This window comes from Camponotus vicinus, unplaced genomic scaffold (genome assembly GCF_025532165.1).
Source record: "Camponotus vicinus isolate PSW18456_S1 unplaced genomic scaffold, iyCamVici1.0 SCAF_11, whole genome shotgun sequence".
In the NCBI taxonomy this organism is placed as follows: domain Eukaryota; kingdom Metazoa; phylum Arthropoda; class Insecta; order Hymenoptera; family Formicidae; genus Camponotus; species Camponotus vicinus.
Window position 1 is genome coordinate 11,093,072 of NW_028141947.1, and position 12,558 is coordinate 11,105,629.

Here is a 12,558-nt window from a genome sequence, read left to right on the forward strand (position 1 = left end):
TACTGTCTGCATAATATAATATAGAAATGTTAATCGTTACGTGATTATGCAAATAAAAGAAAAATGAATTACTGATTCGTTATTGTTTGCTATATTTTGTAATATTATTACATTATCGTATGTGTATGTGTGCATTATCATGTATGCGCATTATTCTATCGGGTCAAACCTAATTAATGAGTTTGCAGATGATATTAAAACTTTAGTCCGTACATTTAGCAAGGTATGTATTTTAAACAAACGGATTACATGTAATGCACCGCTCGCATCAGCAGTACAGTCGCTTTTTTATTACATTCTTACAATATATTTTACCACAACTTGTCTTGTGCACCACTAAACTATTTATACGTGATAAAGTAACGTATCGACAAGAATGACTATTATCCGTCGCAACGTTTCGCATTCTATATTATAATTCGATACAACAATATTCTTTATCCACAATATTCACTCCCACATAAACTAGATAACGTTACTCGATGATAGATCATTTTCGACGATATCAAAGCTTCGCTTTAATTTTCTACAAGCGACAATCGATAATCTATGAATAATAATAATCGAGTGATCCAAGACAGTATTTTCATAAATTACTAATTAAAAAACGATAAGTAAAGAGATCGTAGATATAATTATGAAATCCGGAAATTTGTAATTTTTCCTGGAAATTTTGGGGACACTACTACTGGGAATTCGAAATACGATTCTTAGAGTTAGAGATATAGCATATAGGGATATAGGGAATGGGATTTGGAAAATTAGAAATAAAGTAATTGGATAATGGTAATGAAAAAATACTATCTGACTATATCTATCTGAACAATAGTTGCACGTACCATCGCAATCAATATCAATTACGAATATTGCGCACGCAATATAAGAACATGTTATATTAGAGAAGATGGCCGTTTGCATTATATTGCCGCGATACGTCAATTAATATTTGTGTAATGATTTTAAATCGCAAAAATTTTGTCGCATGAATTACGTGCGATTATTGCTCATAGTCAATGTTAAACGTGTAATATCGAAATGTCGCATAATATTATATTAATTTGTCTTCGGCAAATTGATATAAATATCGGTACAAATTACAAAGAGTATAGAAGATAGAAATAATATTCGCTCTGTAGAAAAACGCGTGGACGAATGTGAGGAAGTAAAAAATAATAAATTCGCAGTACCCTGCTTTTATGGACGAATAAAGCTGGCATTGAAGAGTAAACAATTATTCAAGTAGTTGAATTGCAAATTGCTCTCGTTCACATTATGTATCTTGAATCGCTTACTGATCGCTCGTTGCGTTGCTATGATTGTACACAAGAAATGATCGATGAGTGTACGCAAGAGTTAGTTTCTTTAGGCCTGGTAAAATAAATTTTCATTTCAAGATATTGAAATATATCGATGCTAATTTATATATAAAAAAATAAACTAGACGACAATCAAGTTAAAGAGGTAGTTGTCGATATTCAAAAAAGATAAGCTAAACTAAATGTTAAAAGAGAAAGACGTAATAAATGATTTAAAAAAATGATATTTTAACTTTGGTCTGTGAAGATTTTGAGCAAGTAAACACATACTCGGAGAGATCATTACTGGAAAGAATAGACTTGTTATTTTGACGGATTTATTTTTCAGTTCTTTTTAAGCAACTATGAATTTTATATATTATGCACATTTTTAATCCATGCAGTAGAACTTCGATTTAATAATTGATTTAATAATTGCTCCATAATTGACAATAGGCCGATAAATTTTCTTAAGCACATTTTTTTTTCAGATGCCTTCAACGGATCGATACGAGACGCTTCTGAAAAAACCACATGATTGAGATAAAACATATTAAGAAATTTTAATAAGAAAAATTCCACACAAAGATTCACATATGTATAATAATCTAAATTTTACCTTAAAATTCAAACGTATATCATTGTTTTCCGTAAAAGGTTCTACTGCATTAATAAGATAAAATGCAACGAAATATTTTTTATTCAATGTTTGCAAAATTATGTGAAAGTTAGGAATACTTTTAATATCTAGTATATGGGAAAGATTTTTTTCTAAATTTACAGATCCTCTAAAATATGTTAACAAGTTAAATAGTAATATGATCAAGATTCCAGCTCCTTTCGCTCTTAGGTCAATATGCTTTCTTTCCAAGCTCTCAAGGGAGAAGCAATCATACACATTTTTACACTTTCCACATTTAAAATGATACATTCGATTTTTCGAAAGAGGAGAGAAAGAGAGAGAGAGAAAGAGAGCAAAGGAGAAATTGTAGGAAAATGTAAAAAGTGCAGTCAAGAAATATACTTTAGTTATCACATTCCGTTTTAACGATATTCAATAAATTAGGAACGTTAAAAAAAAGCAAAATCGTGCTCCAAATATTCGTGTCGTAATAAAAAGTATTTGAAAATCACTTTCATCGTTAATAATTGTAAAGTTGGAAACACTACAACCATACCGTTTATTTTACATAATACAGAAACTTATAAAAGTTACATGCATATTGATATTTGGTGCATCTTAACGTATGCTCCGTTCATCGTGCGCAGGACAAAGTTATACTCTATCGTTCTTTTTTAATGTGTTCCACTTAACATACCTACCAGATATGAGGATTTTGCGTATTCGTCGCTCTATTCTTGTAGATCACCATTTATATCGAATATTATGTCGGCTAATTATAAGGAACTATCTGTTTTTTTCTTTCTTTCTATATATCCTATTCTTTTTCTCAATCATATTTTATGCAACGTGTATTATATTACCATACTTGGAAAAGTGCTTTAAAAAATCTGTCTATTATATGGCTCCTCCGTCCATATCGTGGCAGACATAACTCATAAAAAATGTAAGTATAAATCGATAATACAGGAATAGTTCGAGAATAGTCATGTAGAGTGAATTGTGTGAAATACACTCAAAATCGATTTATAGCAATCGATCCAAGGAACAATTTTTTTTTTATTTACCATTATGCTCTGTCTTTACACAATGCAACTTTTTTCCAAGATCAATTTTCTTATATATCCATAAACGATAGAGATTTGGATACCCCCCTATTCGAGTGTTTTAACCTGCATACATCTCATCTGAAAAATCCTCATTCTAGTCAAAGTAGAAAGCGCTTAAGTCTCACTGGTCCCAGGCGAGAAGGCTGGATTAATTAACATAAGATAAACGGTATCGTTGTTTACAATTTGTGGTCCGAAGTGAACTAACATAATCAAAATTCTTCGACTGTCCGTTGTTTAGCTTTCCTGGAATGCCTCGTATATTTACGCGCATAACTTACTATAATTCACGAATGCTACATTATGAGGTATAAGAAATAGGGGATGGCATTCAAATCTATTAAGAATGGCACTGGCTGTAATAAGTAGTAATCTATCTCCCGGCATCCCTCTGCGTTCGAGTAAGCGTCTTATTTTTGAGTTTCGTCGGCAGTAGAATGAATGTTGACTTCCTGACGAACCTTGTGACCGCGGAAACTCGCTTGGATCTTAGTCGCTGCCTTGTGCAAGTCCGGATCGGCCAAGTCGATCCCCTCTAATTCATTTACAGCGTCATGCATCTGGAGCAGAGTTTGAGAAAAAGAATGTGAAGCGTGAGAGATATCGTGATCGTTCCTTGATACGTCTCACCGTCTCTTCATCCTCGAAATACTTTCCAAATTGAGTTCTGTACAGAGTGTCTCACGCTTAAAGAAGTTACTCTTCTTTCGTCGATGAGACTGAGACTGCGCGGAATCCTGCTGTGCGTCAATTATCCCGTACATAATTAATCGACACGACACGAAAGTAACTTAAACTTTGTAGACCATGCCCTCGCCTCCCGCCCCTCCCCTCCCCTCTCCCGGTCCACCGATCTCATGGGATGAGCTTTAGTAGCGCTTCAATACCCAGATGATCATCTTCAGCTTGGAAGGCAGCTGTCGATTACTTGCCGGGCATGGATCAACATAACGTCAAAGGGTCTAACAATAGCTTTCTCTCACGAACCTCGGCACAGAAATGATCGATCATGACGACCTTGCGCATCAAAACCTATCATTACTGCTCCATCGATCGAATCATTGTTGTTGTGTCGGATTGAGAAAAAAAAATTGCTTTCATTACAGCAGCTTTGTTATTTATTCTTTTTTAATATATATATATAGTGCACAATGAACAATGGAAACGTAGTATGATCATAATGCATTTTCCAGAAGATAATTTTCGATAAAATGGATTTTTGTGTGTAATCAATTTACTAATTAATAGTAAAATATTTATATTTCTTATACACATTTTGTGTGCGCAAAATTATGAATTTTATTTATTACTATAAAATAATTTATTAACAAAAATTGATTTCTTTAAAAAGGTTTATTCTTTCGTAATCAGCGCTCCATTTTGCCAGTCTTTAATTTTTCTTGACAAACTGAGAATGTATATTTAAGAAGTTTTCTCAGAAAATTAATCATCATAAAAATGGAATTAATTAATTTGCACTGTGCACTATCAAGAAAATGAATCAAGAATAAATCGTGAAACATTATTTTTTAAACTTTTTTTAATTATTATATGGGACATACGTGTAAAACTTTAAATATGTCGAACATTTTGTTAAAGTAAACTTCTGTATTAAATGACTTAATCGAAAGCAAAAGTTTGCACATGAATATCAATGTAACGGAAAATGCACAGTGAGATGGGTATAACATTTTCTTGAGTCTACAATATTAGCTCAAAGAAGAGATTCTGCAGGCAGTTAATAGCAGCTCGTGTTTAAATTTTCCACGGAAGGTCGAACGGATATTGGATAAAGTAACGTCTCTTTTATCTAACTTTTCCAACTATTCTTTAATCAATAGTTAGCGAGTCCATAGATATATTTAATAAGATTGACTTACCTTTTCTTCTATCTTAGCAGTCGCGCTCTCGACCATGTTTATCGCCGATTTGGCGGCAGCGGTAGCCTGCTCCTTTCTCGACATGTGGCTCCGGAAAGTCGCTTGTATCTTCGTCACCGCGTTACAGAGCTCTATGGAGTAGAAGGCCGTTTCGAAATGCCTGATTTCTCTTGAAGGAGCGAATATCAGATCATGTACAGTCGCTTACCCTTATCGTCGGAAGAGAATTCCTCCTGCAGCTCTTCCTTCGTAGGTTCCTTTGCAGCTTCCGAAGGTGCTTCGTTGGTCTTCGGCCGCTCCGACGCTGTTTCCGACACTCTTAAACTTTTCCTAGCGTGGTGTCCGCGGAAAGCTGCTTGTATTTTCGTGGCTGCTGCCTCCTCCTTCTCTTTTTCTCCCTTTCCGTCGTTTTCTTTCTCCTTGTCCGAGGTTTCCTCGGCTTTCGTTGCACTGTCTTCGGCCGCCTTTGAGATATCTTTAAAGAAAAATAATTAAAATAATTTCAATTTTAATTAAATTAGATTTAATTAATTTCAATTTTAATTAAACTTTGAATTAAGCACGACTTGGAAATATTATAGGCATTATTAAAGAAATATTATATGCATTATTAGAGGTATTATGTACTAAAGGTTTTTGAAAAATGACTATAATTTAAACAATCATTAATTATGCAACGAAATATAATAGCAAAATTATACGAATAAATTACTACGAGAGATGCAATCCCATCATTATGCGCTCGAGTAAATTTTTCCCAAGGGAAAAACAATTCTAAATTGTTCAGAAAATCCGTAGGCGATTGGAGAAAGGGCGCGGCTACATCTCGTATATTAGAAATGGCCGCCGTGTTAGCCACAGTTCACCTACATTTATTCCGAACATTTCACCTTCCACAGACACGTCCAGAGAGCGACAAGTATCGATTAGCGTTTCTATTTTCGCGCTGCACGTTCGAGATTACACACGGTGCCCAATATACATTTTTAATATTTCACGCCCTGATGGGAGATGGTGCGGCGAGTGCCAATCGATTCTTTTGATCTTTTCTGATTAAATTAAATCTTCCTGTGTTCCCGTAATGATTAATCGATGTATGTATACTAATAACGTGCCGACTAAAACTCTACCATGTTCTTATGCGATTAGTTCACGCGATATGACTTTTTCTTGGAAATCACGGAAGATAATCGGTATAATTTCCCTCATTTCTTCCGGCGAAAGAACAATTGTAGCAAAGATTAATCCTCGCTTCCGACATCAAGAACTTATAAGTTTCATTAAATGTTCTTAATGGTCCAACTTAATCATACTTATATCTCTGTGATCCTGAGAAATAGGATATACGACTTGACTAAGATATATGTTGATTTGTTTTTTAAATGCATATTATTATATAATTGATTAAGATTCTTCGAGCTCAAATAAAAATGCAAAGAGGAAGGCGTGAAGTGCGAGGATTAAGTATGGCATTATCGGAAACTGAATTTTCTTTTAGAAAAGTAGAGAACCCTTCAGCTATTGAGCGCTTTTGCGCGACACGGTTTCCCTAGGTTACCACTCGACAAAGTAGGACTTGAAGGAATACACTGACATTTTCACGACAACGGCAATTCTTCCATAGTTATGCGCTTCTCGACTGTTTTACCACTTTGTGCAAACGAACGGACCGACCGTGCGAGTCCGCGGTAATTTTATCGACGTTTATGTTTATGTACGCCGTAAAGCTCGGGAAGAAAGTAAAAAGAAGGGAGAAAGATGATAAGATCGTGGACATTTTATGCGCGTGGATATGAAATTTCAGTTAAAAGCTAAAATGTGCTTGTCTAGGAGCTAGTCGCTATTTGTATCGTAATCTCTTCCTCAAGTATCCTTCACGTGCTCGTTTCAATGTATTTTACGACAACAATGTTTCTTAAGCGCTTGGCGTTGCTTTCTTTTTTCTTTTTCTGATATCACGCAAGGATGCTCCACCATCGATCCACCCAGACCTTGTTACTAGAACTACCTTCAAGGAAATCAAATTTCCCATTAGAGAAACATCATTACCTTGATTATGAAACCTCGTAAATCTCGTAAATGGATGTAAATTTCATTTTATTATCGAAACGATAGAGAGGTCTGATTGTACTGTGAATTGTTTTATCTTTCTTTAAAAAAATTTATCATATAAATTTTTATTGAGAGAAAAAATTTTTATTACTTGAGGAACGTCCGAAATTAATTGTTGGAATGATAAACTTTAGCGACTCATCCATTAATATATTATGATTTTATTTCTAATTTAGAAATAAAAAAAATTGTTTTAATTTTAGATTGCCGACTAATTGATACAGTAATATCAATCAATTTTAAAACATTTTTCTGTCGGATAAAAAAAGATCTCGCAGTTTATAATGATTATGTGCAAAACGCTCGAAAATTTCCAAATCTGGGAATTTATTCTCTTTGATCGAGACAATTCTTTTTCGGGGATGTGCGAGAGAATTTATTTCGCGCATTTATTGATTTATGATCCGTCAGAGCGTGCGAGAAATAACTGTCGATATCAAACAGCTGATCTCAAATCGATTTAGGGCTTTCGAGCGTGCAACTGCTTCCCCCGCTTATCGCTAACGATAACGATCTCCTTTTACTTGGCCGAACGGTCATGGTTGGCGTTCGATACACGTCCTCGGATGTGCAGGCGAAAGAAGAAGCGAGGAAGAGGATCGCACCTAACAATCGCCTCGTCGATCATCGTTCGGCTTTTGCGCGCTCGGGATATTAACGACGAATGCGACGAATGCGATTCGCGTGCCACGGGACAATATCACTCGATCCCCCGGCCGGTCCTTTCCCCGCCGCTTCTTTCAACCCGGATTTTCCCCGACGACGCGATGCATGCACGCGAGGGAATCGTCGTCGCCGGAATCGCAAGGCGGCTTTCGGGTCGCACTCGCGCCGCGACTCACCTGCGTCGGAGTCGCGTCGCCGCTTGCTCGCTCGCTCGCTCGCTCGCCCTCGGATTCTCTCACCTGCACATCCACGCGCGGCTCGATCTGACGTGCGACTGACTGTTCCCGGGTTCCCGGCGACCCCGTTTATAATAGCGGCCGATCACGGCCCTGCCGCGCCGCCCGTTCGCAGTCGCGGCCCTCTCGATTCTCGCCTCGCGACGAGAGACACCCGCGGAACAGGGCCGTCGCAGGTGTCGTTCAACCCTCCGTGCTCCAAACTTTTTACCCGCCGCTTTATTTACTCGTCTCCGACTTTAATCCGCCCGAGATTACGTCGACTCGGATGGCGATCGCGCATGGCTTACCTTTAAATTATATCGGCTCGCGAATATGTAAATCGCGTCTGTACTTTCAAATGGTTAATGTCTTGGTCCACTTTAGACTCTCCTGACTCAAGAAAGATATTGATTTTCTTTTCTCTTTTTTTTTTTGAATTGTCGAAGATTGTTTTACTTTCGTATACTTTTCATAAAATACTTGTAATCATGCTATAGTTAATTGTGCGCTTGTTCTCGCTTGATTTTTCTCTTATTATAATAGCGATTTTAAATCGTAAAATTCTTTTCTTTTTAGTCTCTTAATTCACAAATGTTTGAAAATATCGCATTATAACACAATGCGAAGATGCGCTACAAAGTTGCATATTGTAGTAATATTTTATCTCTTTAGAAATGTTATTCTTTATGTTATCCTTTTCGAAAAATATCAAGAAACGTATACCATTTTAAGCTCGGCAGTGGGAGTATCGTCACGGCATCTAAATCGCTAAGAAGCCGGTGATGGTTCCAAAGAGGATTAAAGAAGAAGCTAACGTACACATTTTACAATTTCTATTAAATCTGTGTCAATAAATGATGAACTATTGCGTATAATACAGGCTTATATCAGGCTGTTTATCTGGCTCATTAATTGCATATTATTATGCACTCTAATCGCAAATATTGAAGATACAACTGCTGCAATTTTCATTTATATTCAACTCCTATTAACGAGAAAAATACAAATGTAATATATTTCTTGGAATCTTTTTTTTTTTTATTATTTCATTTATCGTGAAATATTCTTTTTAACAAGAAATCGATCGCGCTATTTTCATCCCGGAAATTATAACTATTTGCAATTATATACAACGTAACTAGGTCAGATATATATAACTATAAAATTAAATTAGCTGTTTCTCCTGTCAACCATGCAAAAAAACATTTTCAACTTATTGGAATTTTGTATCCGAAGAATTGTCCTAGTATTTCGAATATTTCACATAAATATACTCTCATCCGTAAGAATGTAACTCGAAACAGTATCTTTACAGTCGATTACCATATTTCTTTGCGAGACTTTTATGTGTATCAGTGTAGTCATCCATCATTTTACAGCATTTCTGTCTTCGATCGATGAGCCATGCATATAGAATATCTATGCGTCGGTATTGATGAAACTCAATATCTCGCATGCAGAAAATCGAAGCTCCAAGTAATTGACTCTGCCCGAAAAGCACAAATTACGTTGCATAACTTGCTACTGCAGCCAGTAAAGCAGAATGTGCTTAAATTAAATAATTAAACTTGCACGATTGTATCAACTTATGATAAGCTAATTTCCTTAATTATTAGTTATTAATTAGTATGCTGTGAAATAGTACGCAAAATTCATGATAAAATGTTATCACTTTATCTGAAAAACAATGAACATAATTTCAATCTGAAAATCAATTAATATTCACAAATTTACTCTATGCTCTTTATCATTATCCTATTATACGTTTTTCTCCGCATAATATGATCCATTACTATCTTCGGAAATTTAATTATTGATGTATACCATTACTCGATAGATAAATATTATGTAACGATTTAAATTACCGATAAGAATCGATTTGCTCCAAACAGGTATACAAATAAATTTTATTAATAAATGATAGAGTTATTATATTCTTTTCCTATTTACTACCATTTAATTTCTTTAATCTAGGCACCATTATCTCGCTACATTTTTCGATTATAAAAGGAAACTTTCGTAGATGTAGAAACTGAAGGGTTGAACCTTGACATACATCACGCGAGCAGTACTTTCATTGGTTTTTCGATATATCCCCATCGCATTCTACAAGCGTCCCATTTTTCGTTCACCAAGATAGTGACGTTTGTGGTTCTTATTAAGAATTTATTTTATCATTAAAAATATATCGTACGAGAAATCGTAAATTAAGGAGACAATTTAACGACATTCTATAAATACTGTCTACACGCTATGTTAATATTAATTTTGTCTTTTTATTATACAAGAATGCGTTATATATGTGTTTTAAATATTATTATTCATAAATTTAATTTTACTTCGAATAATGAGATATTTAGACTAAAAATTCGGATTTATTTATTTTTTAATTATATTATAAAAAATTTATTTTTTATATATTAAACTAAATTAAACTAAATTAAAAAGAACTTATCAATATTATTTCATGAGAATAAAATATATGTTTTTTTCTTAATTTCGGCAAATCTTCCTATCGATCTCGAACAATCTGAAATTCCACTATCCGATTTTCCACTAAGAAAGTAATCAAAATTCTCCGATATAAATCTCCCAGAAAATATGAAATAAAATTTTAGTCGAATGCTAAAAATTTTTACATTCACTGCGCACACATTGAATGCATTCATTACGCAGAAAATAGTCGTTTGTCCCGTCGACCCTACTGATGCGTTGATATTACTGAAGCGTGCACGCAATCAGCTCAAAAGATCTAACGAAATGTGTGTGTGTGTATATATTGAACAGAAGTACATTTATCATTCGTGAGACAAAGCAGACTCTGTCATTGTCAAGATAAACAACCCAGCAAAGTTCTGCGGAGTATGTAGCCGCGATCTATAGAGATTAAAATTCATAACGTTACTGAATAGAACAATAAAAAGCATCAAACAATAATGTAATCATTATCAAAGACATTAACATCATGCAAATTGCAATAACAGGAATGTGCATAAAACAACATTACGTTTATTGCACGGCGTTTAAGTTTGAATAATAATCGCCCACGCTATTTGTACAACTAAGAAGAATTAGAAGGGATGATTGCTCTCACCCCCGTTCTTAACGGAATCGCCTTCTTTTCCCTCTTCCACCGCCGGCTGAACACTCTCCTTGCTAGTGTTGCACCCCATGTTTCTCCTCGTCTGTTCTTTCCTAAGCTTTCCTTATCAGATTAAATCACGTTGTTGAGAAGCGCCCGTATTATTGCAGTTTCCTCGTTAACATAGCGTGATCAAATAAAAATTGTATCAAATTAACACTTTTCTCAGTAGAATAATTAGTCCCGTAGCAATATACGTTCTTCTTTTTCGAGAGGCTGAGTAAAGATATTTTTTATCGCGCCCTTTGACTTTTTTTTATCTCCTTTTCATTTTTCTTTTCTTATTTATTTCCTCATCTGCTCCACCCTTCGTCCTTTCCTCTTTCTCGCCCGCTTTCTGTCTCTTTTATCGTCCACAAATTTTATATAAAAATCGTACTACGTTTTAAATATATTTTTAAATTATCACCTTTCTCTTTTTAGTAACAAGGTAGAGAAAGCCCTCCTTTCAGTCACAGTTTCCTATAATTTCTTTGAAACACTTAAGAATATATTCTCTGGATCTTTAATTAAGATTCGATGACTTTTATTCAAAACTACCTTGCGCTTTTTCTTTCTCCCTCTCCTTCTCTCTCTCTCTCTCCTTTTATCTACGTATGTATATGTTTCGCCAGCACGTTTCTCCTTTTCCCACCCCTTAATCTTCCTTCCGTTTTATTCGGGGGTTACTGACACGGATCGCGTGGCGCCGGCACCTGCCAGACAATCCTTCACACTCGAAAGTAATCCGATGCTTTCTCACGCGTCTCGCTGTCACGCGACGTCCGGCGCCGTCCTGTAACGTCCTTGCCTCTTCGACGAAGGATTCAAGCTGCCGGGTCGTGACTCACCGAAAGTCAAACATCACGAGCACGCAGACGAGAAATCCTGTCCTCGACGTCGCGAACGGTACTGGCGTCGCTCGCTCACGACCCTGCCCTTGCTCGCGTTGTGGCGACCAAGCGACTTGTACCACAGAGTCGCTTTACGTGTTATATATATCGCGCGGATGTATATTCGCGCCGCGGAAAATTCCCCGTTCCTCATGCGTGGAGAAACGCATGCGGAAGCGATCGCCACGTTTCTAGCCACGTTTCCAGCCGGCGCGAAGCGGCATGCTTGGCGGCAGAGGCCAAAGCGCAAGCCTCGCAGTTGCCCTATGGCGGTCGTCCTTCTGCGTAAAGGATTCGGCGTGCGGAGGACCACTATAGATATATAGATTGTTGTAGCGGCACGCGCTTGTTGAGCGGAGGGCCGTTTCGATCCGGTCCCGGTCGCGCGCCGCGAATGACTATGTCAAAAATTGTGCCGCCACTCCCTGATCTTCCCCCATACTCTGTCCGTCATCCGGAGCGGATTCTCCGCGACCTTAAAAGCGCGCGATCGATTTCGCATAGACAGTGGCATTTCGCTCGCCTAGACAGTTGCCAGACCGGCGCCAGCCTCTCCATTCCTCTCGTTTTCTGGAACGAATATCGATCTCGCGGTCTTTACGGTGCACGCACATGTAGCTCGCTAATATATCGCGGTCGTTA

The 12,558-nt window shown here is 36.6% G+C and overlaps 2 protein-coding genes across 2 annotated transcripts in view; one reads left to right on the forward strand and one right to left on the reverse strand.

Annotated features, from left to right (window-relative positions):
• LOC145962064 (uncharacterized) overlaps positions 1-12,558 on the forward strand; it is an 83,636-nt gene that overhangs the window by 38,327 nt on the left and 32,751 nt on the right. The window lies entirely within an intron of this gene.
• On the reverse strand, positions 211-12,280 carry Igl (IQ calmodulin-binding domain containing protein igloo). The gene is made up of 4 exons (XM_083082883.1): positions 10,997-12,280; positions 5,115-5,381; positions 4,907-5,037; positions 211-3,586 (listed from the first exon to the last, which is right to left on the reverse strand). Exons 1-4 carry the CDS (start codon positions 11,073-11,075, stop codon positions 3,437-3,439), a joined length of 627 nt encoding a protein of 208 aa, XP_082939009.1. The 5' UTR covers positions 11,076-12,280; the 3' UTR covers positions 211-3,436.